General features: G+C 37.4%; 4 protein-coding genes across 8 annotated transcripts; all 4 read left to right on the forward strand.

The window, feature by feature from the left end:
• LOC121237631 lies at positions 1 to 3,994 on the forward strand. Of its 2 annotated transcripts, XM_041134467.1 has the most exons (8): positions 1 to 275; positions 925 to 1,114; positions 1,215 to 1,674; positions 2,618 to 2,762; positions 2,898 to 3,028; positions 3,343 to 3,405; positions 3,491 to 3,557; positions 3,646 to 3,994. In XM_041134467.1, exons 3-7 carry the CDS (start codon positions 1,483 to 1,485, stop codon positions 3,530 to 3,532), a joined length of 573 nt encoding a protein of 190 aa, XP_040990401.1. In that variant the 5' UTR covers positions 1 to 275; positions 925 to 1,114; positions 1,215 to 1,482; the 3' UTR covers positions 3,533 to 3,557; positions 3,646 to 3,994. The 2 variants fall into 2 exon arrangements, with proteins under 2 accessions (XP_040990401.1, XP_040990402.1); XM_041134468.1 differs by lacking the exons at positions 1 to 275; positions 925 to 1,114; positions 1,215 to 1,674 and adding an exon at positions 1,697 to 2,041 and having other exon boundaries at positions 3,646 to 3,865.
• A 2,715-nt stretch (positions 3,995 to 6,709) lies between these two features.
• On the forward strand, positions 6,710 to 10,286 carry LOC121237626 (probable E3 ubiquitin-protein ligase RHB1A). 3 transcript variants are annotated; one of them, XM_041134459.1, is made up of 5 exons: positions 6,710 to 6,923; positions 8,052 to 8,195; positions 9,226 to 9,652; positions 9,786 to 9,895; positions 9,996 to 10,286. In XM_041134459.1, exons 2-5 carry the CDS (start codon positions 8,130 to 8,132, stop codon positions 10,023 to 10,025), a joined length of 633 nt encoding a protein of 210 aa, XP_040990393.1. In that variant the 5' UTR covers positions 6,710 to 6,923; positions 8,052 to 8,129; the 3' UTR covers positions 10,026 to 10,286. The 3 variants fall into 3 exon arrangements, with proteins under 3 accessions (XP_040990393.1, XP_040990392.1, XP_040990391.1); XM_041134458.1 differs by having other exon boundaries at positions 6,722 to 7,030; positions 9,226 to 9,690; positions 9,996 to 10,052; XM_041134457.1 differs by having other exon boundaries at positions 6,726 to 6,923; positions 9,226 to 9,690.
• Positions 10,287 to 12,964: 2,678 nt separating this feature from the next.
• On the forward strand, positions 12,965 to 23,888 carry LOC121237538 (AT-rich interactive domain-containing protein 2-like). Its single transcript, XM_041134323.1, has 2 exons — positions 12,965 to 14,459; positions 22,809 to 23,888. The coding sequence occupies exons 1-2, from the start codon at positions 13,455 to 13,457 to the stop codon at positions 23,670 to 23,672; spliced, it is 1,869 nt and encodes a 622-aa protein (XP_040990257.1). The 5' UTR covers positions 12,965 to 13,454; the 3' UTR covers positions 23,673 to 23,888.
• Positions 17,193 to 19,218, forward strand: LOC121237637. 2 transcript variants are annotated; one of them, XM_041134477.1, is made up of 2 exons: positions 17,193 to 18,584; positions 18,925 to 19,218. In XM_041134477.1, exons 1-2 carry the CDS (start codon positions 18,149 to 18,151, stop codon positions 18,993 to 18,995), a joined length of 507 nt encoding a protein of 168 aa, XP_040990411.1. In that variant the 5' UTR covers positions 17,193 to 18,148; the 3' UTR covers positions 18,996 to 19,218. The 2 variants fall into 2 exon arrangements, with proteins under 2 accessions (XP_040990411.1, XP_040990410.1); XM_041134476.1 differs by having other exon boundaries at positions 17,200 to 18,244; positions 18,585 to 19,218.
• Positions 23,889 to 25,507: the final 1,619 nt, after the last annotated feature.

The following is a 25,507-nucleotide window of genomic DNA, read 5'->3' on the forward strand; positions in this document are numbered from 1 at the left end:
CTCTCTGTCTCTCTCTCTCTCTCTCTCTCTCTCTCTCCAAGAATTTCAATCTCCTTTTTGCATTATTTACATCTTTTCTCACTTTCTCACACAGAAGCCCTGCTCTGCATTTTTCACTACCCATCACATTCGAAAACCCAAGGAAGCTCGGAACTCCAATCCGCTATCGTCCACATCCCTTCCCCTCTGAGAATTTCGACTCCGTAACCCCCGGTTCCGCGGTTTCGGCAGCTCAAATCGGTTGCATTTCGAGTTCATCCATGTATTCAAACCAGGTACTTGAGCTCTATAAAGCTCTGGCCGTTGGCTCCGTCTCTGCTTTGAGAGTGATACTAGGTTTCTGGTTTTGATTTTATTCTTTTGCTTTATCCAATCCGCTGTCTGCTCCTTGGTTTTCATTGGTGGCCAATTTCAGCTCACGAGGATCTTTTGCATTCTCATTGATTAACGTTTTCTTAAGTTTGAATCTTATTTGTTTTAACTTGAATTTTTCTTCTCGATTTTATTTTTGAAACTAGTTAGTGATTTTCAACGATTTTGGAGGCAATAGAGAGTTCTATTTGTGAAAGATTCGAGTGTTTTCTCTTTCGCCCTTATCTTTTGTCTTTCTATAAAGTGGAGAAAAGCAATGAGAACAAAATTCTCTGTACCGAAATTTTTTTGGTTTAGAAAATCAGGTCCGGTTGTAGAAGTCCACTTCGATAACTTTGACGTTTCCATTGTAATTAACAATTTCGTTACTCGAAAACAATATTATTTCGATTTCTATTTTTCCTTTACTTTCTCGGGAACCAAACGATGTCCAAGGGTTTCTAGTTTTCTGCTTGGTTTTGGACAAGAAGATTCCTTGAGGCGAACTAGTTAGTCGTCATCAAAAGGAGCTTTTATTAGTGAAAATGATAAATGATTTTGATATTTGTTCAGGTGCGGTGGTGGTGATGTCACTTTGAATTATAAAAGAGCATAAGGATATAGTGATCTGTATGAATAACAAATTCACTCGTTCATTGTGATCAATCGGAGTCCGTGAAAAGATATATTGGATTCTCCCTTCGTGGCTTATCCGCATTTGACTTGGCCTTTGAAAAATACGTGTCAGACTTCAAGCGTACAGGTCTCTCTCTCTCTCTCTCTCTCTCTCTCTCTCTCTCTCTCTCATACACAGTCAGTGTCCGTGAAATTTTTATGACACCCTTATTTTGTTTTCGCTTCAGGGATCCCAATTGGAGCTGAGAAATTTTGAGCTAGATGAGTTTGAGGAGTTTGTTTATCACTATGCAATTTGATTTGAAAAGCTAGGTTTTAGTACTACAAGTGAAACCCATTGAGAAGGAAGATTTGTTTTGGGTATTTACAAAATTTAGAGATTCCGGGTATTTGACAGTGCAGTATGTACTTATGTAGCTTGTTTTCCTCTTAATTAGTTTCTTTTATATTCTAAATTTAGACAAAGGAAAAAAAAGATTGAGAGGGTGAGACAGAATGCTGGAACCTGAGCTATGTTCTTCTCGGATTCTTTCGCCTTTTCGCGAGGAAAGTGGGGACGAGGAACTTTCCGTGCTTCCCAGACACACCAAGGTTATTGTTACTGGAAACAACAGAACAAAGTCTGTGTTGGTGGGTTTACAAGGCGTGGTCAAGAAGGCTGTTGGCCTCGGAGGTTGGCATTGGCTGGTATTGCTTTATTCCTTTTACTTTAATTAATTCTTCTTTTAATCATTCGTAATAGGAATCTTCTTGGCTCACATATTAATGTCCAGTTATTTAGGCGTGGTTTAAATTCTGAATGTTGCATGTTATCTTTTTTATGTGGGAGCTAGTTGCCACCCTCACGCGTAGGAGGCCTTTTTATTCGTTAATATGATTGGGTTTTCTCTATTGCCTTAGTTGGCCGTGGGGCTTCACGCGGTTCACGCATATAAAGGGTTTTAATTTTTTAAATCTACGAGAAAATAACAAATTTTTGTAAAGAGGTGCTTTTCTTTGGCCGCAAAGCCTGAAAAAAAAAGTTCTTTCTGGATAGTCCATCATGTCTGACCAAGTAAGTTTCTGTCAATTCTTTCTTAATATTTTAGATTTACAAATTGTTAATTGACAAGTGAATGGAGTTCTTTTTTGTGTATCGTTTGAATCATCTGTGGGTTGCTAATCTTTTTTTCGTAGGCGTTGATTATTAAGCGTGAAATATCTTGACTGTTGTTTTCATGTTTTTTTTTTTTAGTTGCAAGGAAATTTTTTGTTTAACTGACCAAATATATAAGGCATACATAAGACTAGTATTGTGTGTTGCATGAAACTCTCTCTTATAATATAACACTAAATTCTGACGTTGCATGGGATCTCTGATTACTATCAGGTTTTCTAGATATACGTAACCTTTTTGTTGGAAGGTAAAAATATATGTTACTAAAAAATCATAGAATAAATGTTTTGGTGAATCTGTTAAAAATTGGATTTATGTTTGATGAGTGTCTTTCTTGATGGTAGGAATTGGTATGTGGTTTGTTTTTGTTAGTTACTACGATTTGTAATCTTATGGCCCCTTTGTGCTCTTCTGTTCCGTCAATAATGTAATATCAGGCTGCATATTATTAACAACAATGCTTTGACATGCCAGGTTCTGAAAAACGGGGTTGAAGTGAAGCTGCAAAGGAATGCATTGAGTGTTCTGGAACATCCTACAGGGCATGAAGAAGATGATGACCGTGATTATGATATCTCTAGCAGCAGTTCTGATATTGGTGAAAAGGATAATGATTTCTGTAAGTTACAGACTTTTATGATGATATTTGATCATATAGTTTCTGCTTTCCATTCTTTTAGAAAGGTAAAGAAAGTATTTCTGCTTTTTATTGTTTGAAAATCCCTTTTAAGGTCATTATTGTTCCATTGAGCAGCTACTAGTATTGAGTTCCACAAAATTAACAAGCCAAGAATTCGGACAAAGCCTTGGGTCTCATCTGCATCAGCTAAGTCAACCAATCGTGGCAGTTACAGAGAAGTTCAATCGATTCATGCAACTCAACTGGTAAGAATTTCAAAAGCTTAGAGATGCATGAAATCTGAAGGTGTTTGACTGTAGCTGGCATTTAAACCCCATATCTTCATGCTGATGAAGGGCTAAAGAATGTTCTGTGATATTTGATGAAAATAGGCATATACTCTTTACAGAGAATTAAAACGATCTGATTTTGTTTGCCATGCTTGAATTCATCCTTAAAGATTGTTAATGCATGATCAGTTCATATTTGTGCTCTCTCGGGAAGCAGAAACAATACACACACACAGAGCAGGTGTTTATGTTCATACTAATATATTTTCTACTTGTGTGTGGATAATCAGAGGGTGAACCTGGGAAAATTGGGTACAGACTCATTGTGGAGATATTGCAGACACTTCAAGCTTGTGAGTTTCTTACCGACTTCTAGGACCCGCAATATTTTCCTGCGGATTTTGATAGTTTTAACATAATTTGCACTTTGAATTGTAGGTTAGCAGCAGTTTTTCATCCATCAAGGGAACAGCTGCTTAAAGCTGTGCAGCGGCATTTTGCCCAGGTCTCTCTCCCTCTCCCCTCTCTCCCCCTCTCCCCTCTTTCTCCCCATGAAAACAATGCTTCAAAGCTGACATAGTTTTCTGATACAGCTAGAAGTGGATGAGGCACAAGTGATTGCAGAATTTGTTCATGCTGCTGCCAAAAGGTTGAAGTCCACCAACAAACTGATAAAACGAGAATTCTGAAATGTTGGGTGCTTGTATGATAACATATTAGCTAAATTAACACTAACCTTTAGATCAGATCTAATTAGTAGTAGAGTAATTTGGGAGAGTGGATGATTAGCCAATTATATTCATTCTCACGTATTACTTATATATAAAAAAATATTCATTCTCACGTATTCTAACCCTGTAACATTAGGCTGATGCCCTTGTTATTGTTCTATTCCCTTAAGATGTCTCCCTTATATTAGTTATATTATTCTATAGTCGATAATAGTCGTCCAATCTGATGATATTTGTTTATTCTCTCTCTCGAGATGAATGGTGTTGGGATATTCATTGATTGAGTTCTTTTATCTTAAATCTCTTTGTTAAAAATCAAAATACCGAACATTGAACAATAGCCTCATAGATATGGCTATTTGGAGTGGAAGTTTTAGCAACATCCTGCCATTTAAAAACTGTTTTCTGGTTGAAGTTAGGTCTTCATATCTACGTACAATCTGAAGGATAATTTTATGGGTCCAAAGTTAACTTGGAAGTATTCAAAGGTGGAGGGGAGTTTGGGGCATATTTTGTTAGGTGTCTCCTCAACGACATGTTTGAATGCACAAAGACCACATAAATGGAGATGGGACTAACCACCACCTCAATTATATCCGATGATGGTGTTTGTGGTTGGGCCAGGCTGTCGTTTGGTGACAATGGGGATCTGTGCAACAAATGGGAGATGTTGACATGTGGATTTTATTCAGCCCATCTGTCATCTGTGTTCTGCAAACACTAGAATCAATGACACGTGCAGTCCAGTTTAGTCATAATTCTCTCTCCCTCTCTCTCTCCTCTTTTTCTGTACGACACTATTTATATGGTCGTGTACTGTCGCTTAGCCATTATTGTTGGGCGGCAAAGATTTTGTGCAAAGGAGGGCGGGGTGTCATCTTCTTTTGTATTTAGGTCTCGTGATCAGCTTAAGCTGTTTGTCTTGCTGCATTATTAATTTATTGGCTCGGACGGACCTCGGCCTCGGGCATCCTCGTACGGTGGAGCTTTCAAATTAGATAGCATTTTTCTTTTTTTTTTTTTTCTTTTTCTTTTTGAATAGAAAAATTTTTGAGGCAACGGCATCGTATAACCGGCATGCAACTGTCTTGTCCACATCATTTAAGAGTTTTTCACCGGTTTCATTTTCTTCTTCTCTCCCTCTCCATTTTGTTTTTTCCTCCCTCTTCCACTTTATGTAAAATCAAAACCCGACTATGAAAAAAAGTACATAAAAAAAAAAAAACAGGAGTTGAGATTGGATATAGACCTTCAAAGAGAAAGGAGGAGGACCGCTACCATGAGGATAGAGGATAGAGAGATCGGAGGAAAAGGAACCAAAAGAAGGGGCATAATTGGAAGAGGAAGAAGAAGGACCAAAGAGTCTGCCGCCGCAACTGCCACCAGGTCTCGAGCTCAACACCATCAGATCAGCCTGTTGCATACCTCAAATCTTTCGCTCAGATAAAATATGAAGACAATCTCAGCTGCCCGATTCAGACCTTGAAGAATAAAGCGAAGGAGATTCAGCTACGCACAAAAAAATGATTTGATAATCTAAAGGTTGTCATTTTATATATTTGATAATTGATAATTCTTCTCATTCGGTACTATTTACTATCTCACATTTCATACGGACCACACTATGAAAAAAAAATATCATATATATAGTACGACATGAACAATAGTTGATGTATAACAAAACACCCTTGCTATCGAGATCTAGAGACAAAATTAGGAGAGATATTATTTGGGACTTCATTTTCCATTTCTATTATCAAAATTTTTTTCGTATTGCATTTAAAAATGCTATGTCCACAGCAGACTTGCTATGTAGTTTATTGTTTAACATCACTCAACTCTTAATCCAGCCTTATTTGATTGAATCAGCGTTTTCTTACTATTCCTTGACTCGGCCTGCTCCTTGCTTCCTTTCGGGATTAAGAAATGGACCCTGGCTTGGGAATTCTTTGAGAGAAAAAACCCACCCAGGCCACCTTCAGGTGGGCTACGTGTAATAAGGCCCAGTATCTTGATGGGCCAACTACAAGCTGGACTATTCAGTTTGCCCTTACTTCAAACTTTGCTCTTTAATATTTCGGTCAAAAACACTCGTCACCAATTATTGGCCTTATTATAAAAGAGTTTGTCTTGATAAAATCACTAATTTGATCATTGTGTAAAAACCACATAAATAATAAATTTAATTAAAAAATACAGATACCAAGTTATTTCTATAACAAAATATTTACACAAATATTAAATATTTTATTATGTACTGATAAATGTGTTATACCTATCTATCGATTTATAAATAAAATATTTCTGTTGATAATGAGTTTGACCAATTCACGCAGTTCCATCCCTTTGTGTGTATTTTTTTATAGCATTGATACAACATTTTCATAATAATATTATAAGATACAGATATTTTTATAAAGTGTTTTATAAAATTATTCCTAATTTAATATATTATTGTAAAATGTGTTATGAAAAATATTGTATATAAATTATTTTCCATTTTTTTAAGAATGGTAGTACTCATACCGAGAAATTCATTGACAACCTGTACCATAGTGTTAAATCATTTTTATTTGTTTGTTTTTAAATAAAATAAACATAATACTAAAAAAATAAATAAATACAAATATTTTAAAAAGTCTTATCGGTACAAAAAGATAGGTACACTTTGTCCTATGATTTTCTTTTTTAAATTGTTTTAACAACTCATTTTTTGGGATAGGAGGTTGGGGTTGCTGAGCTAAATCTTTTTTTTTTTTTTCCTTAATTTTTAGCCATCGAAATAGAAAATAAATTGCCACATGGTCCAATAGTATCTCGAGTGTATTTCCATCATCAGTATGCAAAGTTTAGAGAGTAGGTACCGTCGGCGCGTGTTTCGTAAACGAATAAATTCCCGCAAAAAAAACAAAAATACTTTTAAGATACTAGCATTTTCCTTTTTGCAACTCCTTTTGTCAGTGAAAGTCGCTCTCGCAGCAGTAGCACACGAAACGAAACCAACCCTCTTTCTATGTGCTAAAGCCTCTTTCGGCTCTCCCTCATCTCCATTGTCAACAAGCCCAAGAAGCTCACTGCACCAGCACCTCTCGGCGTATCGCTCATTTTTTCATTTCCAATTTCAATTCTCGATCGCAAAGGTACGATTCCCGCTCCTGCAATTCCACCTCCGCGTTTCGTGCATAGTTGCCGAATTCGAATTGATCACTTGCTCGCTCTCGCTTTCCACCGTATTCGATCTCCTTTTGTAATAACCTATGCCGCGTTTGTGAAGATCGTGGATTCTAATGCTTTGTTTTGTTCGTTTACCTGCCTCCCCCCCCCCCCCCCGCTTCCCTCCCCCAAAATCGGTTTGCGGTGCTGTTTTTTCGTATTTATTGCTACCTTTCGATTTTTTTAATTGATTTTGTTAGGGTTTCTGAGTTTTGCTTCAATCTATCATTGTTTCCATATCCGATTTCTCTGTTTTTTCTGTTCCTTTACTGGTTTCACCGTGCTTTTCCGTGTGTTTCTGCTTTTATGCTTACATGGACACGAACATAAATACATGTATTTCTGAAATATTTCAGTTAATATGGAATAGTTCACATGTATTTTTATTTTAAGACGTGCTGGTGATCGACTAGTAATGAAGAATTGTTTAGCGTGATGGTTTAGGAGCTGCTGAAGATTGGATTGCCTAATTTCGGATTCTTACTCTCTAATTGCGGAGAGGAAGCTATATAGTATTGCAGTTGAGTTGAATGGGTGATGGTAATATCAATGATAGGCTGGGAAATTCCGCGATTATTATGATAAATGATATAAATTATGCCGTGCTTTTTTTTTAGTTTGCCATGTAATTTAATTGAAGTATGAGAGGAATGGATTTGGTTCATTAAGGATGGTGGTTTATTAGGCTCCCAAGCTTACCTTGAGGGTTGGATTACTCCTTTTGAGGTTGGCGTTTTTGCTGGAAAGTGTTATCACTATAAGGTTTTGGTGCCGATGCATTATCGGTTTTTCCCCGCTTTAAAATCAGGGGCTTGATCATTCTTTGTTTCTCTCTCAAATTCTTGTGCCATATGTTACGCTAGTGGATGGTGCTGGACAAAAGGATTGCCTACATTAATTGGGAAACCTTGTATGCTTGGAATGGGTAGCTTATATGGGGTTTCAACTGATTAATTTTCTGTTCTCTTAATGTTTATTGAATCTTTAATAATAAAGAAACTGGTTATGCTGTGTATAAATCTAACATATAGGATTGCTTCTCTCTTATCTGATAGGTTTTGGTGCTTAAGAAGGGGATATGCTTCTCCAAATGCGAATGCTGATAAGTGGACTGTTGAGATAAATCAAACGAAATGGGAGGTTGCTGCTGTTGTTCCTCTAAAGGAACAGAATTGAACACAACAACAGCATATTATTACGTCAGTATAATCTTTTCTTAACATTGGTTACTGTTCCTCTCTCCATTTTTCTCGTTATCCAAGTCTAGAGAAACATGTTGTCTTTATAATACATGCATAATTTGAATGCAATTCTTTGTTGTACCCTGATATACAAGTATGTGCCTTTTCTCTCGCAGTTTGACATTAGTAATTACATCATTTTTTTGGTTTTTTTAGACTTGAATAAAGTCAAATCCTCAGATACAAGCTCTTAGTTATCGAATGAAAATCCATTAAATCCGTAATTACAAGATAATTCACTTAGTGTTCGAATTGGAAGATTGCTCAGCATCTTGGTTAAAAGCCCAGACTGACTTAGAAAAAAAATCCCAAACTTGAAGTCCTATATAGGACTCTTTGCAAAGCTGATTTCTGCGAGAGTTTGGGCCTGTTTAGGGTTGCGTTAGGTGTCTTAAAAATGATTAAATAGTCTTAAAAGCTCTTTAATGGAAAAATTAGGTTGTTTAGGTGTTACATATTAATGTACTTTTTAATCTTAAATAAGCTAAAAACTATGTTTGAGGAAAAACGTCATTTCTTCAAACATACTTTTCTGGATAATGCAAAAGGTAATTTGAATTTTAAAAAGATTTTCAATGGATAAAAATACCCATACAACTTTCAGATAATTACAACTTTCAAGGATATGATCATAATTTTTAAAAAATCAACCATTCGTCATTTCTATCTGAGAAAGCACTTTTTTAATTTATTTCCAAACAAATGTAATATTTTGAAAGTGCTTTAAACATATGGTTACCTAACAGTAAATAAATTTCTAATAGTAGAACTTTTTATTTAAGCTATAAGTCCTAAAGCCAACATATAATTAAAAAAAAAAAAAAAAAAAAAAGAAAACCCACTCTAAAGTCATAAGCTATATTTCCCACTGCAATCCCAAACATGCACTTAGTCTTTTGTAATAATCAAAAGCCACAAGAATATATATGACTGCATATCACCCTCATGATCTATATTTTTGGTCCTGCTAAGTTAACTTTTTCTGCAGTACCCAAGAGCATCAGAAGAGCATGTACCTCTATCATCTGACCATGGAGGTGCCTCTGTACTCTCTACAGGGCTCCTTGTGGATACAAATCTGGATACATCAATCCCTGACACGTATAGACCACCTCCGGTACCTATGCCATATGATGTGGTTTTAGGGCGTCCTCAAACTCCACCCGTGGCTCAAGAAATTTGCACCAACAAGACTGATGCAGCAGTGCTAACAACAAATTCTGATTCTGTTCAAGAAAGTGCTGCTGGCGACACTCTAGAAATTTCAGCAAAGTGTGAAGCTCTGAAGGAACCAGGATGCAAAACACAAATCAATTTTGAATTTGATTCGGTTAAAGGGGAAGTTGAACTTTCAAAGTCAGTGGAACCTGTTATTTCTGCCTCAGAGGAAGAGGATTGTCCCGTTTGCTTGGAAGGTGATGTCCTTACTGCAACTCCATTCAACATTCAAATGGTTGTTCTTTTTGGTTTTTTTTCTTTGTATGACGTGATGCCATTGTGTTTGGCAGAGAAAGTTATGTACATATATTTTTCTCTTTTTCCCTGCAGAATATGACGCAGAGAATCCAAAAATCACCACAATGTGTGAGCATGATTTTCACCTTGCATGCATTCTTGAGTGGATGGAGAGAAGTGACGCTTGTCCTGTATGTGATAAGGTCTGCCCCAATTGAAACTTTCATATATTTTGTGATTCGATGAAGGAATTATTTGTCATATGTTCAATACTTAGATGGCTTTGTTTTTCTTACACTGCAGGAAATGATTTTCAGCCCGCCTATTGTTTAGCAGCAATCAGAAAGTTAAGTTCCAACTCCTTTGCTGTTTGAAATGGGGTCCGCGCGGAGGTTACCAATCCGCTAGGGTTCTCAGTTCTTTCTCTTTCTGTTAAGTGGCAGCCACGGATTGGCTGTAGTTTGGTTATATTTTGCTTCTGAGTCATGCCCATTTCCTGAGATGGGTTCTTTGTGCATACATTACATTGAAACTTATAAAAAAAAATGAAAAGAGGAAGAAAGTAAATATAGATATGCACGATTCAATCCCCAAGGTCCATTATCCTTTTTTAATAGATTCGTGGTTAGTATTTTGGTCGGGATGACACAAGCAATATTTTTTGGCTTGAGTTGGATTGTAATTATAAGGGATTGCCATGTTAGGCGCGTTTTCTTTTAGTAAATAGGGACAACACCTCGAATTTTAAAAAACAAAGAGAAAAATTACGGTTACATCAGAAGCATATAAAGGATACAATCCAGAAATGTTTGGTTTGATGTAACATGTTATGATGCATTAAATTGTAATTTATTTCATCTCATCTCATCTGCAAAAACAAACAAGGCGGAAGTGTGGTCCGAAACGAGGGCAATTCATGATAAAAGTACGAACCAATGAATTTGATAAATAATACGTGATAAATAGGATTGAGTTTTATATAAATAAAAATTTTTATTTGAAAGTCGGAAGGGTAAAGCCCTTCTCCATTTTATTGATATTGGCCAAAACAAGGCTTGATTTTTTTTAGAGAATTTTAAAATTAAAATTTATTACAAATCAAGTCTTATTGTGTTAATAAAATAGAGGGTGTGCTTTACACACCAATTTCTAAATAGAAGAACTATTATATAAATTAGCTTGGATCAAAATGAGCAAAAGTAAATATATAAGTTAACTCAACTCATTTACATAAAACGGATTAAACAAGTTAAAATATGTTAAATAGGTCATCTTCAAGTTAACTCAATAAAAATTAATTATTAAACAAGTTTAAGTTAGTTGTATTGTGTAATCCGTTATGTATTTAGGTTATGTTAGAGTTTTAGTATTTGACCCGTTTAATTAAATGGGTCATGTTCTGGTTGACCTATATAGGCTAATACTTATAATTTGACATAATGCGAATACGACTCACGAACACAAATTATCACCCCTAGTTTGAAGTTGTAGGATGTTCTTTTATGTTACCGGTTTTATTAAGTTATTTCATCAAATTGGATCTATCTATTTTGGTGAAACATATTTAATATGTAAAATATTTATATTTAATGTTGTTTGTATTGTCATTTTGGAGAATATTGATCTTCTATAAACGTCTAATGTTATATATTTCTCTATCTAAACTTCTATATTTGTTTGGAAGCCAAATTCATCTCAACTCATCATTATAATTTTTTCAAATTTCAACACAAAATATAATAAATAGTTTAATTTTTTCAAATATCAAAATAATAATAATAATATTAAAAAATAATATTCTGACAATATTTTATCATCTCAACTCAACTCACTTCAACATCCAAACGCAACCTAAATTGGAAAAATTTGAATAAAGAATTAGAAAGGTTTTTAATGTAATGTCTCAAAATCTCTAGACTATTATATATATATATATAGCCCTATATTTATGAAAATGAACAAATTAGCATATGAGAATTTATTTATATATTTTTAAGAGATGCAAGTCTCGTTTATTTTTTCTAAAAAAAGTAAATAAATATAGAATTTAAATGAAAAAAAAATCCACTTTTAAATATTATGTCTCAACTTTTTTTAAATGAGTACGCGAGACTTGCATATCTCAAAATTGTATTTGTCATTGCTCTTGCCATATAGCCATTAAACATGAAGATCCTCAATAAAAAGCAAAAACATGATGATTTTTAAGAGTCGTATAAAAGTTACACGATTTGATTAAAAAAATAACTCAATTATATCAAGAATAAAATTGAAGAAATAAGAAATTTCACTTTAAAAAAATGTTGAATCTATAATTTCGAACATCCTGAAAAAAGAAACTAAACTAAATTAGGGCAAAATGAATATAGAAACTTTTAAGTAAGTTGCTCTTAATTTGATATCTTTCTTTAGTATCTAATTTAGTTCTCTACGATTTATTTTTGATGATTTAATTGTTCTTTCAGGCCAACCCATCAAGATTTTTCTCAATGCTTTTTCAGATATTTAATAAATATTCATAAAAGGAAATTATTGAGTTTCATAGTTCTCTGAGATTTTTTTTATTCTTTTTTGGATTAAACAAGATGTAAATTTTGGGTTTGCCTCCTACTTATCCCAAAAAAGGAATGCACAACTCCGGCCTACATCTCACTTATTCCTACTCATTCTTGAAAATGAGAAAAATCCTTAGTACCAACAGTTTTGTGTGGCGTATTCATGATATTTTTTGTAAAATGATTTGTAAAAATAACGTCCGTTCTATAAAAAATTATATTTAATTTAAATTATAAAAATAATTATAAACGTATCATTACCGAAATAATTCAAGAGCACCATTCATCCCACAAACTTTTTAAGTTATTCATGAAAAACTACAGAAAATATTTATTGTGATTTTTCACCAAAGCTAAAAATAGAATTTATCCTCCCAAAAAAAAAAATAATAAAAGGTTTCTAATAGAGTGGTGCTATTTTGTCGCTCATATCTGTCCGCTGCAAGTTACGGCTAAGCCAAAATTAGCTTTTCGTTTTTTTTTTTTTTAATTTTTGTATTCATATTTTTTTATAATTTTAAAATATTTTTTTTTAATATAAAAAAATATTTATACATTAATAATCACTTATTTAACTATTAAGTAAAGAAAATTAGAACAAAATTAAAATACATAAAATGTTAAAATAAGGTATCAAAGTAGCATTATTTTGATAAATTGACAATGTCCAAGTTCATTCATCCCCTTTGCTTATTCTTATTTATTGATTCCAATCATAAAAATTTCTTATGCCCCTAAACATATAGAACTATTTTGCCTCCCTCTCTCTCTCTCTCTCTCTCTCTCTCTCTCCCCGTCCCTCTGTTCATCTTGATCCCAAACCTATAGTCTTGTTCCTCCTATCTAGCACCTGCAAATCATTTCCTGAATATCCATGCATACAGCCTTAGTTTTGGCTGTCTGACCCACCCTTCCGGTCCTTCTTGCCACTGTTCATCTGTATATCTCATTTTGCGGCTCTTGTGGTGCATTAGAAGCAAGATTGTCAATGGCCCAGCTATGAGGTAAATCTTCTGAGAAACCAGGGCAAAGGGTCTCTCATCCTCCCATGCCCCAAATATAATTATTCACCAGTTCTCATTTTTTTTTACATTCATTTTTCGTATCATCGATTGTTGTTAAAGCTCAAACGACAGAACCTGTTCTTGATTATAATTGATAGATTACAAGAGTTAAAAAAACGAATAGAAAGAACAAGTCCAAGTTGATGGCAGGATGCTCAATTTTAACAAACGGGTCTACCTTAGATTGTGCTGAGAATCATTGTGGTTACCAAAGTAACGATTGTTGTCTTGCTACTGATAATTCCGTAAAAGATGGTGTCGACGATTCTCATGCTGATCATAAGGTTAAACTACGATGCCTGTTCGACCCGGTTCTTTCAGTTTTTCTGAAAGAGATTACTAGTACCGCTGTTATTAGGCCTTTTCCGGCAATGCTCGGTGACGGGCGATCACCAGATTTGTTTAAACTGTTCTGGTTAGTGAGAGAGGGAGGAGGGTTTGAGACGGTAACAAAGAAAGGATTATGGGCATTTGTGGCGACGGAATCTGGTCTGGATCATAGAGTGACCCCTTCGGTGAAATTGATATATTTTAAGTATTTGAATGCGTTGGAGGCATGGTTCAAGGAGAGGTGTAGAGATGGGAGATTTGGCAGTAGGCAGTGTGGATGTGATGGGGATTTCAGTTTGTTATCTTTGGAGCTAGAGACAGAGTTTAGACATTTGTTATCTGATGGTTCAGGCAAAAACAAGAAAAAAGATGTTGGACTTCGAATGGAATCTTGCAAAAGTGGAAAGTACATTGATATGGATATTGGAAAGTGTGGATTTGATATCTCAGACACCATCAAGGCTTTTAGAAAGCAGGAAGATGTTGGTAAAGGCAGTAGTGTTGACGACAAAAACATTCATGATGATGACAAAAAACTTTTTAATGATGAGGGCACCGCTCATGTGATCCTGGATTCTGTTATTGCTAATAAAGAATTTATTTTCCGTAAGAGAAAGCGAGAGTCTGTGGCGGGAATGCTGAATTGGGTGATCCATATTGCAAAGCATCCTGATGATCCTTCAATTGGAATAATGCTGGAACCATGTAAGGGGAATAACCATGAAAGCAAGGAGTTTTTGGTCCAGGCAATCAGGGCAAGGGAAGCACTGTTGCTAAGAAGGCACAACAATCCAAAAGCTGAAAGATCTCCCTTGGAGGTAAGTTCATGCATCTTTGGCATTTCTCAAGTTTTTTCATTGTATCATACATTGTTAATCCCTTGAGTAGAATCAATGTCTGTGCTATGCTGCCTAGAATCTAGATTCCTTGCCAAGTACAAATGAAACTACATATCACATAATGCATTGTCATTGAATTGGTTCAGACCCAACACCTCACCAATCTGTCCACCTCATACCCAGCTCATCACATGGCCATGGCATTAAATGGCATTATATTTGTAGATGATATGGAGTCTGTAAATATAAAGTTTATTGTGCATTAGTTTAAGATATTTTTGCAAGACAAAAATATCAAGGTGGTAAATAATTGATACTGAATAGTGATCTAGAAGGAGAATGATATAAGATGCTCTCCTTCAAAATTGAGTGAGACTTGACTTCAGAATTAATTACTCCAGAGTTGAAAGAAAAATCAATTTTTGAAAAGATCACCAACTTCAGCCGTGGCTCCAGCAGTCATGCTGGTGGTGCAGTAAGGGTTCAGATCAATAGATTGGGAGGCTTCATGATTTTCTACCAGTCTTTGGAGTGCCGGGGGAGCAAGAAAAACATAGAGGAGAGTGAGAGAAGCAGCATACCTTTTTGAGAGTGACAGAGAAAATGGCATTGATTTTTTATAGTCATTCGATCTCTTTCTCTCTGCTTATATAAAAAAAAAAAAAAAAAGATCTCTTTCTCTCTACATGTAGCATTTTCCTGTTTAAAAATGGAGACTTGCAATGGGAGGGGAGCCTCTCCCACATTACTTTTCCACGTTCTATTCAGATAGATACGCTTTAATGCTATTAGTAACGAATAAAACTTCTGGAATGAACTAATAAAAAATAAATATTAAAAAATTGTAATGCTACGTCTCAACTCAGTTTTTTGGGAGTTCTCTCCTAGTTCTTCTTTTCCAATTTGTACAAGGTGATCGCATTCTCTGGTTTTGCATGCACCTTTTAGATTGTTTTTTGGCATGTCTATCAATGTACAATTTGCCTTGATTTCGTATAGCTTTTATAGATTTAATCTCTTCATTATTCATTATCAGTTGGATGGCATTCTGTTCTATATGGTGTCAAACTTTGATTGAAGAATATCTATGGAGGTGTTAGGATCCTATATGGCCTTGAAAACTCAATAGCTTTCTATTTCACTTTTATCTCAAAATGGTGCTCTTTATACGTACTTTTTCACTTTTGTTGTTAAAGATATCACCGTCTCAATACTTTTTCCCATTGGTAACAAACATTTATTGCAATTTTCGGTTGGACTAGAGGCCTACGCTGTATTGACCCATATGATATTCATTTCTACTCGATGAAATCTTATTCTTATTGTTTGAGGCTGGCTCATCAATTTCTGATGTCAAAATATGTTTCGTTCTCCTGTGGTCAAGCTATAAAATACAGAGCCCCTTATGGTTTAAAGTGACTTCTAGCCCCCATGTGGTAAGGATCAAAATGAAAATTTGATTTTATAGATTAAAATGTTTCATATATTCTGTTTTTTTTTCCTCCAACTCCTAGTAGAAATAAGAAGGACAATGCGAGAAATCAGTGCAGCGCATATGTATTGGCTAGTGGAGAAGACTGGCCAATCCACTGTCCTTACAACTGTAGTGTACATATCACCAAGAGCTTTTCTCACAATTAACGCTGTACATATCTTCCCAGATCCAAACCACAACCTTGTGAACACATAAGCAAATTAACTATGGTAAAATCCACTAGCTCCACCCTCATTTCTCGCGCATCATCAAAATAGTATCTTACAACGGCCCTTCCTAGAGATCAAAGAATTTGAAGAGACCAGAATTCTATCCAAAATATCATCCGTGCCAAAAATCCCATTGCAAAATATTGTCGAGCATTTTCCAGTTCATGGGATAAATTCAGGAAAAAAACATATACATTAGGAAGGGAATAATGCAGTCATACTTGGAACCCAATTCCGGCTTATGCATGTATTTGCTCTCCTTGATGCATATTGGCTTAAATTCCTGATCTCTATGAGGTCTTTCCAAAGCCTCCAAATACTGTGATTTTCATGATCACCTATCTTCTTTGCTACAAAGACTGATTCGTGTCATCTTTGGTGTCATATAGATTAAGTGTTACAATTTTGAGCTGGTTTTTTATGTTTAGTTTTTCTGGATAAAGGAGATATGAGTTTTTTCCCCTCAATTTCCGAAGCACCCATCCCTCACCTTCCTAGCATCTATTTTTTGTTTTTTTAAATTAAAGCCAAAAAGGTGGAAACTACTAAGATTAATGTCTTACATCTTTGTCAAAAGTTCAAAAATAACATTTCGTTCAATATTATTGTTGTGTGCTTTTTGCTTAGCCTGTACAACATTAACAAATGCTGGTAATAGGATATATGAAGACCGAAAAGGAAGTAAATGGATTCTTAACATGTAACTTTTAGCTTCTCTCTCCTAAAAATTTTCTCTCCGTACAACTTCCCTACGTACAACTTTTCTGCTTTGTCTCAATGGCGTTGGTGGGACTTTGATCGTGGTTTTTCGTTCAGAAGGGAAGGATTATGGGTCATAGGAGAGTAGTAAACATAGAACTAAAAGTCTTTTGAGGTGTTAAGGGATGGGTGTAGGATCCTCATTACTGAAAAGGGGTGGAAGCTAGTGAAGAAAATGAGTCTGGAGTTGGCTACGGCACACTGGTTCACTAAAGCTCTGGAAGATTGTTTAATGGCTTTATAGCACAGAGGTGCTCTAACCTTCAGGGTGTTTTCATGGCACTGGTGGAGTACGGTAGGGGTGGTCGTTGAAACTGCATCTTTATTTCGGAAGACAAGGACAGTATGGGTTGGAGGAAGTTGGTGGAGGTCTTGAAGGAGGCTGGGCGTGGTGGTCTCTATGGGTCGGTGATGACGACAACTCCACCTTCGTACTTGGAGGCTCTAAAAAATCCGAGGGTTTTGGACCCGTCACGTCAACTTGTCGTATTGGGAGGTGCAGCGCCGCTGCAACAGTCTGGAAGCGCTGTTGTTCCTGTAGTGATGCAAAGCTTTGAGGGTGGTGGCAGAGGGGGTGTCGGTCTAAATAAGGAAGTCATCCTTCGGGCTTTGATGGATATGCAGAGACAAGTTGATGATTTGCAGTCTAATTTAAATGTTTTAAAATGGTGCATTCAAGAGGATAAAGAGGAGGGGGCGTGGGTCTGGGTGACGAGGGGGATATTGGCAGAACGGAAAGGGCTAAGGTCCTTGGGCCAGTGGGCCAGGAACCGTTGGGGCCCAGACGCAACCTGCAGGTAGTAGGCAAGGAAAAAATTGGGCTTGGCCCAGGCGTTGGGCCTTAGCAAACACAGCATACGGGCCCTGTTTGGAGGAGACGTCTCCCGTCTACCTCTGGTTTGTCGACGGATGGGCCTCAGCCACCCTTGCTGATGAAGAGCCAGGTGGTCCCGGCGAAGACGGCAACACCATCGGCAGAGGCTAAGCGGCTGGAATTTGGTCTGGTTGAGAAACAAGGCAGGAAATCTACTGACCTAGGTCAGTTTCAATGCACGGTGAGGGACGACGGTGTTTTGGCGACAACAACATCGTCGGCGGCTCCTTTGTCTTTGGCAGAGGCTCCGAATCTTAAGTCCTCTCTCTGTGTAGAGACACCTGTGATGGAGGGGTTCCCAGGAAACTTTCGGGGCGATAACTAGGTGGAGATGGTGGAGTTCCCGCCACCGAGCGCCGCTGCTGTAGATTCTTATAGCCCGAAATTGTCGATGAACTCGTTGGGAGGTTCATCTCCCCTGCTGGAGGTCCAAGTGCAACTCGAGGATCATCTCGAGTCTATAGGGTACACCGACAGTGCCGAAGCCCCAACTCTAGGGGCAGAGGGAGTAGGGATGGAGGTGACTGATGTTGGGCTCCTTGGCAGTGAGATATTGATCGTCCCTGAGACTCAATTTTCCTCTAGTGATGTTGTGGTTGAATGGGAGGGTAAGAAATTATTTGGGGAGGAAGAAAGGGGAGTGACACCCACTCTGCAGTGGGCTTCTAGTGAAGGGGAACGTATCCCATTGAATCGTTTACTACCAAATGAGTTGACTACATCGGATTGGATACTACAGAAGATGAAAGATCTACAACACTTGATAGGTCCAAGTCCAACTCGAGGATCATCTCGAGTCTATAGGGTACACCGACAGTGCCGAAGCCCCAACTCTAGGGGCAGAGGGAGTAGGGATGGAGGTGACTGATGTTGGGCTCCTTGGCAGTGAGATATTGATCGTCCCTGAGACTCAATTTTCCTCTAGTGATGTTGTGGTTGAATGGGAGGGTAAGAAATTATTTGGGGAGGAAGAAAGGGGAGTGACACCCACTCTGCAGTGGGCTTCTAGTGAAGGGGAGCGTATCCCATTGAATCGTTTACTACCAAATGAGTTGACTACATCGGATTGGATGCTACAGAAGATGAAAGATCTACAACACTTGACAGGTATGGACTGTGTGGGTTATGAAGAGCAGTGTTTGGTGTTACTTATTGCCATTGAAGCGGGTCACGCATAGTCCATGAAATCACGGTCGAAAAAACAGCGGAAACTCAAGCGCCTCACTTGGTCCTTGAATTATGAAGGAAGCTTAAGCCACGAAAGATCCAAAGGGAAGGGGCTTGCTTCTCCTTTATGAAGTAAAAACTTGTATCTTGGAACGTCCGGGGGTTAAATGAGGCAAGTAAGCGACTTCATATAAAAAACTTGCTGTGAGAGTAGAGGGCGGACATAGTATGTTTAAAAGAAACTAAGCTGAAAACTGTTTCTAGAAGACTAGTTCGGAGAGTTTGGAGTTGTACTTATGTAGATTGGGCGTATCTGGCTTCGAATGGGGCTTCAGGTGGAATACTAGTGATGTGGGATAAAAGAGTCGTTGAGAAAATGGAGGAGTTTGTGGAGCAGTATACAGTGGCATGCTCTTTTAAGAGTGTGGCAGAAATTTTGTGTGGGCCTTTGCAGGGTTATATGGTCCAAATGTAGACAACGACATAAGATTTTTATGGGAGGAACTTACTAGGTTACACAGCTGGTGGGAGCTTCCTTGGTGTATAGGAGGGGATTTTAATGTTATCAGATCCCCTAGTGAACGGTCTGGTGAGAGTAGGATGCGACCCGCAATGTTAGTTCTCAGATTGTATCTTTGAGTTAAACTTGTTGGATATTCCTCTCTTGGGGGGCTCATTTACTTGGTAGAATAATCAGACATGGTCCCGGCTGGATAGATTTCTCATCTCACCTGAGTGGGAGGTGCATTACCCGGAGGTGTGCCAAAAGAGGCTGCATCGTCTTTGCTCAGATCATTTTCCCATCTTGTTGGATTGTGGGATCATTCGAAGCAGGCGCCGATACTTTAAGTTTGAAAACATGTGGCTGAAAAGTGAAGGCTTTGTGGATAAGGTTAGGCAATGGTGGTCTTCTTATCAGTTCTACGGTAACCCATCTTTCATCTTAGCATGTAAACTAAAAGCTTTGAAAAATGACCTTGAGCTTTGGAATACACAATCCTTTGGAGATATAGGGGAGCGTAAGAAACTCATGGTGGAGGAGTTGCAACAGTTTAAGCGAATACTTGAGGCTAGAGCTCTTCTAACGGAAGAAATATTGCGGAAGGCCGAGTTGGTTTCAAAATTAGAAAGAGTATTATCTTTAGAAGAGATTTCTTGGCGCCAGAAGTTGAGAGCATTGTGGCTGAAAGAATGGGATCGGAGTACAAAGTTTTTCCATAGAGTTGTTAACTCTCATAGAAGAAATAATACCATTGAAATGCTGAATATTAATGGTATGGTATGTAAGGAGTCCCCTGTGATTAGTGACTATGTGGTGGATTTCTATGAACAACTGCTTACAAAACGTGAGGGATAGAGGCCAAAGCTGGATGGTCTTGGTTTTGATACTATTGAGCCCCAAGAAGCAGCGTGGTTGGAGAGGCCTTTTGAAGAGGAGGAAGTGTATGATGTAGTGAGACGTATGGGTAAAGATAAAGCTCCAGGTCTCGATGGGCTTCTCGATGGGCTTCTTCCATTCCCAACGGTGAAAGTGGATTTAATGAATGTGTTTCAGGAAGTTTCCTTGGTTGGAAAGTTTGAGAAAAGCCTAAATGCCACTTTTATTGCATTGATCCCTAAGAAGATTAGAGCGTTGGAGATTAAGGATTTTCGACCCATCAGCCTGGTGAATGGAGTGTATAAAATTATCTCCAAGGTTCTTGCCAACAGATTAGGGGTGGTTTTGGACAAGATTATTATGAAGCCACAAAATGCATTTGTTAGGGGGCGACAAATCCTGGATTCAGTCCTTATAGCGAACGAGGGCCTAGATAGCAGATAAAATGCTGTCTCCACAGGGATTCTTTGCAAACTAGATATGGAGAAAGCATATGACCATGTAAACTGGGATTTTCTATTGTATTTGTTGGGGAGATGCGGCTTTGGGGTTAGATGGCATAGTTGGATCAATTGGTGTATCTCTACGGCCAGATTTTCAGTCTTGATCAATGGCTGCTCGACTGGCTTCTTTAGCAACTCTTGAGGTCTAAGGCAAGGAGATCTTCTGTCCCCACTTCTCTTTGTTATCGTTATGGACGCATTGAGTAAGATGATATTGGCGGTGGTCATGCATGGGTTTGTGGTTGGGTTTTCTATTGGTGACCCCAATAGGGGCACTACTACTTTGTCTCATTTACTTTTTGCAGATGACACCCTTTTATTCTGTGAGGAAGATCACAACCAGTTGAGGACATTGAAGGCTCTATTATTATGCTTCGAAGCAGTGTCAGGTCTAAAAGTTAATTTTGAAAAGTCAGAGTTAGTACCAGTGGAGAATGTGAGTAACACTAGGCAGCTAGTTAGCATTCTTGGGTGCAAGGTAGCTTTTCTTCCCATTACCTACTTGGGATTGTCTTTGGGGGCTGTTGCTAGGGCCTCATCTATATGAGATTCAGTTATTTAAAAGATAGGAATGAAATTGGCAGGGTGGAAGAGATTGTATTTGTCGAAAGGTGGCCCGTTGACTCTCATCAAGAGCACCCTTTCTAACTTACCTACGTACTTTCTATCTTTGTTCTAATTGCCTATCAGTGTAGCGGCTTGGATTGAGAAACTGTATCGTGATTTCCTATGGAGTGGGATAGGGGATGAATTCAAATTCCACTTGGTCAGCTGGGATAAGGTATGTAGACCAATCTCGTCAGGTGGTTTGGGTATAAAGAATTTGAGAACAGTCAATCGGGCCTTGCTTGGGAAGTGGCTATGGAGGTATAACATGGAGACAGGAGCCCTATGGAAACTAGTGATTGATTGTAAATATGGAAGCTTATGGGGGGGCTGGTGCACCAAAGAGGTAAATGGGGCTAGTGGTGTGGGGATTTGGAAACACATTAGGCGCGGGTGGGGGGACTTTGACCTCATGCTTGTACCAGGGGATCAAGTACAGTGGAATGTCACATTTAGTAGAGCGGCACAAGATTGGGAAGTAGACATCTTTGAGGCCTTTTTCAGCCTTTTATATTCTGTGAAGCTGAATAGATAGCAAGCTGACAGTTTATGGTGGAACCCAGCGAGTAAGGGCATCTTCTCAGTTCGATCCTTCTATAAGGCCCTTTCCCAAGCCGCAACTATTTAGTTCCCATGGAAGAGAATTTGGAGAAATAAATACGCCTCCGAAAGCGGTCTTCTTTACATGGATAGCAGCGTGGGGGAAGATTTTGACTACCGACAACCTGAGGAAGCGACGGATAGTGATACTAGATTGGTGTAAGAGATCCGGTGAGACAGTGGAACACCTCTTGTTACATTACGAGATAAGAGCCTTGTGGGTGGAAGTCTTCAGCCGAGTAGAGTTATCCTTTGTTATGCTTGCAACTGTGGTTGATCTTTGGCCAGTTGGACACTTTCGAGAGGAGTTCAACAAATTAAGGAGGTGTGAAAAATGATCCCGATCTGTATCATGTGGTGTATATGGCAAGAGTACAATGATCAGACTTTCGAAAACAAGGAGCTGTAGCCGGAGGAACTTAGAGCTCTATTTTTCCGTACTTTATTGCTATGGGACATTGCTTTAGATTTTAATGGCCTGAATGTTCATGACTTTCTAGCTTCCCGTTCGTTGACCTAGATAGTTTTTATCTCTTGTATATCATTTTGTGTACTTGGGCTTTGCCTATCTCTATTAATAATATTATTGATTACTTATTAAAAAAAAAAAAAACATGTAACTTTTAGCTATCCAGAAAAGGGTTCGTGATGAAGACTTTGGTAGGAGCTCTATTGTTGGGTATCAAATTAATTCTCTTTTGTCAACCTTATACAATGATAACAGTCTGAAATTGCAGAAGAAGCTCAAGATGCACCCATCTATGTATGAGGATGGTAGTGCTCCTAGTCACCATTCTACTGAGAGGTTAAGATGCAGCGAAAGGCTTCCCACTTTGGTGAAATCTCATGCATCTTCTTGTTGCAATTCCTGTTCAGCCACCCAAAGTAAATTGAGCCCATGCAAGATAGAGTTGGATAATGGCCCCAAGGATGAAGAACCTGTTACTGATGACACATCAGCCACGAACACAACACCTGGGGATGATTCCCTCCAAAAGCAAGTTCGTGTGGATTCTCACCTCCAAGCTGAGGTCCCTGAATGGACTGGTGTGGTTCCAGAGAGTGACTCTAAGTGGCTAGGGACATGTGTTTGGCCTTTGGAACATGAAAAGCATAATGCCATTATTGAAAAAGATCCCATTGGGAGGGGAAGGCCTGAATTATGTGGCTGTCGACTTCCAGGATCTGTTGAATGTGTTAGATTTCACATAGCTGAGAAGAGGATGACATTGAAGCTTGAGCTGGGCTCAGCGTTTTATCATTGGAGATTTCATCATATGGGTGAGGAAATTTCACTTCAGTGGACAGCTGTTGAAGAACAGAGATTTAAGAATATGGTAAGGTCAAATCATTGGGAAGATGCATTTAGGCGCTTTCCAGGGAAGACAAGGGAAAACTTGGTGAGCTATTACTTCAATGTATTTCTTGTCCAGCGTAGAAGTTATCAGAATCGTGTGACCCCTAATAATATCGACAGTGATGATGATGATGAATTGGAGTTTGGATCATTAAGTGGTGGTTTTGGGCACGAAGCAGTTAAGGTTCCAGGATCCAGTTTTCTAGAGTGTTCTGATAATAAGCAATGCATTGATTTTGAGTAGATAAAAATGTGCGAGTTGGATTTCATCACTGTGATCAGAGGTTTGGTTTGACCCTTAATGGTGAACCATATAACTTCATTACCGTTCATACTTTTGTAATATACTTTTCCTCATATTTATTTTCTTACTGATACAGCTTCTCTGTCGTTGAAATTTTGGTGAGATAAGATTTTCACATCACATTGAATGAAGTGTGATGCAATTTTGATGAGAAAATTATGACCATGGTCGTGGATGCTGATTTAGTGGGTTTCTTGATCACAAAAATTATACTGTTAATCTGGATGCCGCATTGCATTGTGAACACTTCAAACCCATTACCTAAAACTCGGAATACCCATTTCAATAGACAGGGAAAGAGAGGTAGTGGTTCGAATTCAAGCTATGTGTATTGGTCCCCCAAAATTTCATGTGGTGTTCTATATTGTGAATTATTTACATCCTGGTTCAACGTTGTGGTGGTTCTTGGCAGAGATACTGCAATCAATGACATAATTTCACAAGGCAGATCTTGAAGAACAATGAGGCTTACCACATGGTTATCTTGCCTGTTTCATCATTTTTTTCCTCCCAAAGGATAGATTATGCTTGCTCTTAGCTAGAGTCCAACCATTTAAATTATAACCCCATTACCAAAAATCATGAAAATTTATATTTTCAAGCCGGTCCAGTGTATAGAATACACTTGGTAAAGTGCTTACATGACATAATTTGATTTAAAAGATAAATTTTAAAATTTGAATCTTACAAATCAAATATTATCATTAAGTGATATAGATGTCGTACTCTACGTACCAGCTTGATAATAAAATAACTCACATATTAATTCTACCAAGTTTAAATTCTTTTGCTTCAACCATTTCCAGCACCTCATTTTCTCTGTACATAACTCACGTTCTGCTTTTGGCATTCCAACGCCTCATTTTGGCATAAAGTTAAGAGCTTTATCGTTCAATTCCAACGCCTCGTTTTCTCTGTTTAAGTCCTTTCAACTTTGCAACTCGCCCTTCGGTGCCAAAAAAAAAAGAACTAGTAGTAATATATATATATATCTATATATATAGAATGTAAAATCCAAGTAAAAAAGGCTCCTATTTATTGGTCTTAGAGAACAAATAAATCACACTTTAACTCGAATGGGCTACGTTTGGAATTTGGATTGTACTGAGATCAATTCAGTTTAGTCTAATTTTAAGTTAAGTCTAACATTCAAATATCTAACTTTCAAATTAAATTTATCTCAACTCAAAACCTCTTTACACGTGAGACCCACAATATTTTTCAACTCAATACATCTTTACACGTGAGACCTACAATCTTTTTCAACTTTTCATAAATATATTTAAACTCATCTTAACATCCAAAAATATCTAAACTTATCTTAGATGATTCTCACAAAATTCACTTTATTATCTCAATTCACTACTATTTATAAAGAACTCAACTCATCTTAACATCCAAACGGAGCCTAATAGCCATCATATGAGACTATTCTGGATTAGAATCAAAATTTTGAACTCAAATCTTTTATCTCAATTTGTGATCTCATTTAAAGCTTAATCTAAAGGAAAAATTACGGCCAACTTCTAATGAAAGTTACTGGATGTTTTCACGATTGTGATGAAAAATAAATTTATTTCGCCTTCTCAATTTATAACGGACTGAATATAAGTCAAACTTTTTTTTTTTTATAAAAGAAAGTATTATTCTAAACTGGCGTGGATAATACACATAATAAAATATTTACATAGTATAATTTAATTCAAAAATTCTATATAAATGACGTGGATGGTGCGCTCTAAACACTGATTTGAGAATAAATTATACAAAGTTAA

The sequence above is a fragment of the Juglans microcarpa x Juglans regia genome, chromosome 6S (genome assembly GCF_004785595.1).
Source record: "Juglans microcarpa x Juglans regia isolate MS1-56 chromosome 6S, Jm3101_v1.0, whole genome shotgun sequence".
Taxonomy (NCBI): Eukaryota; Viridiplantae; Streptophyta; class Magnoliopsida; order Fagales; family Juglandaceae; genus Juglans; species Juglans microcarpa x Juglans regia.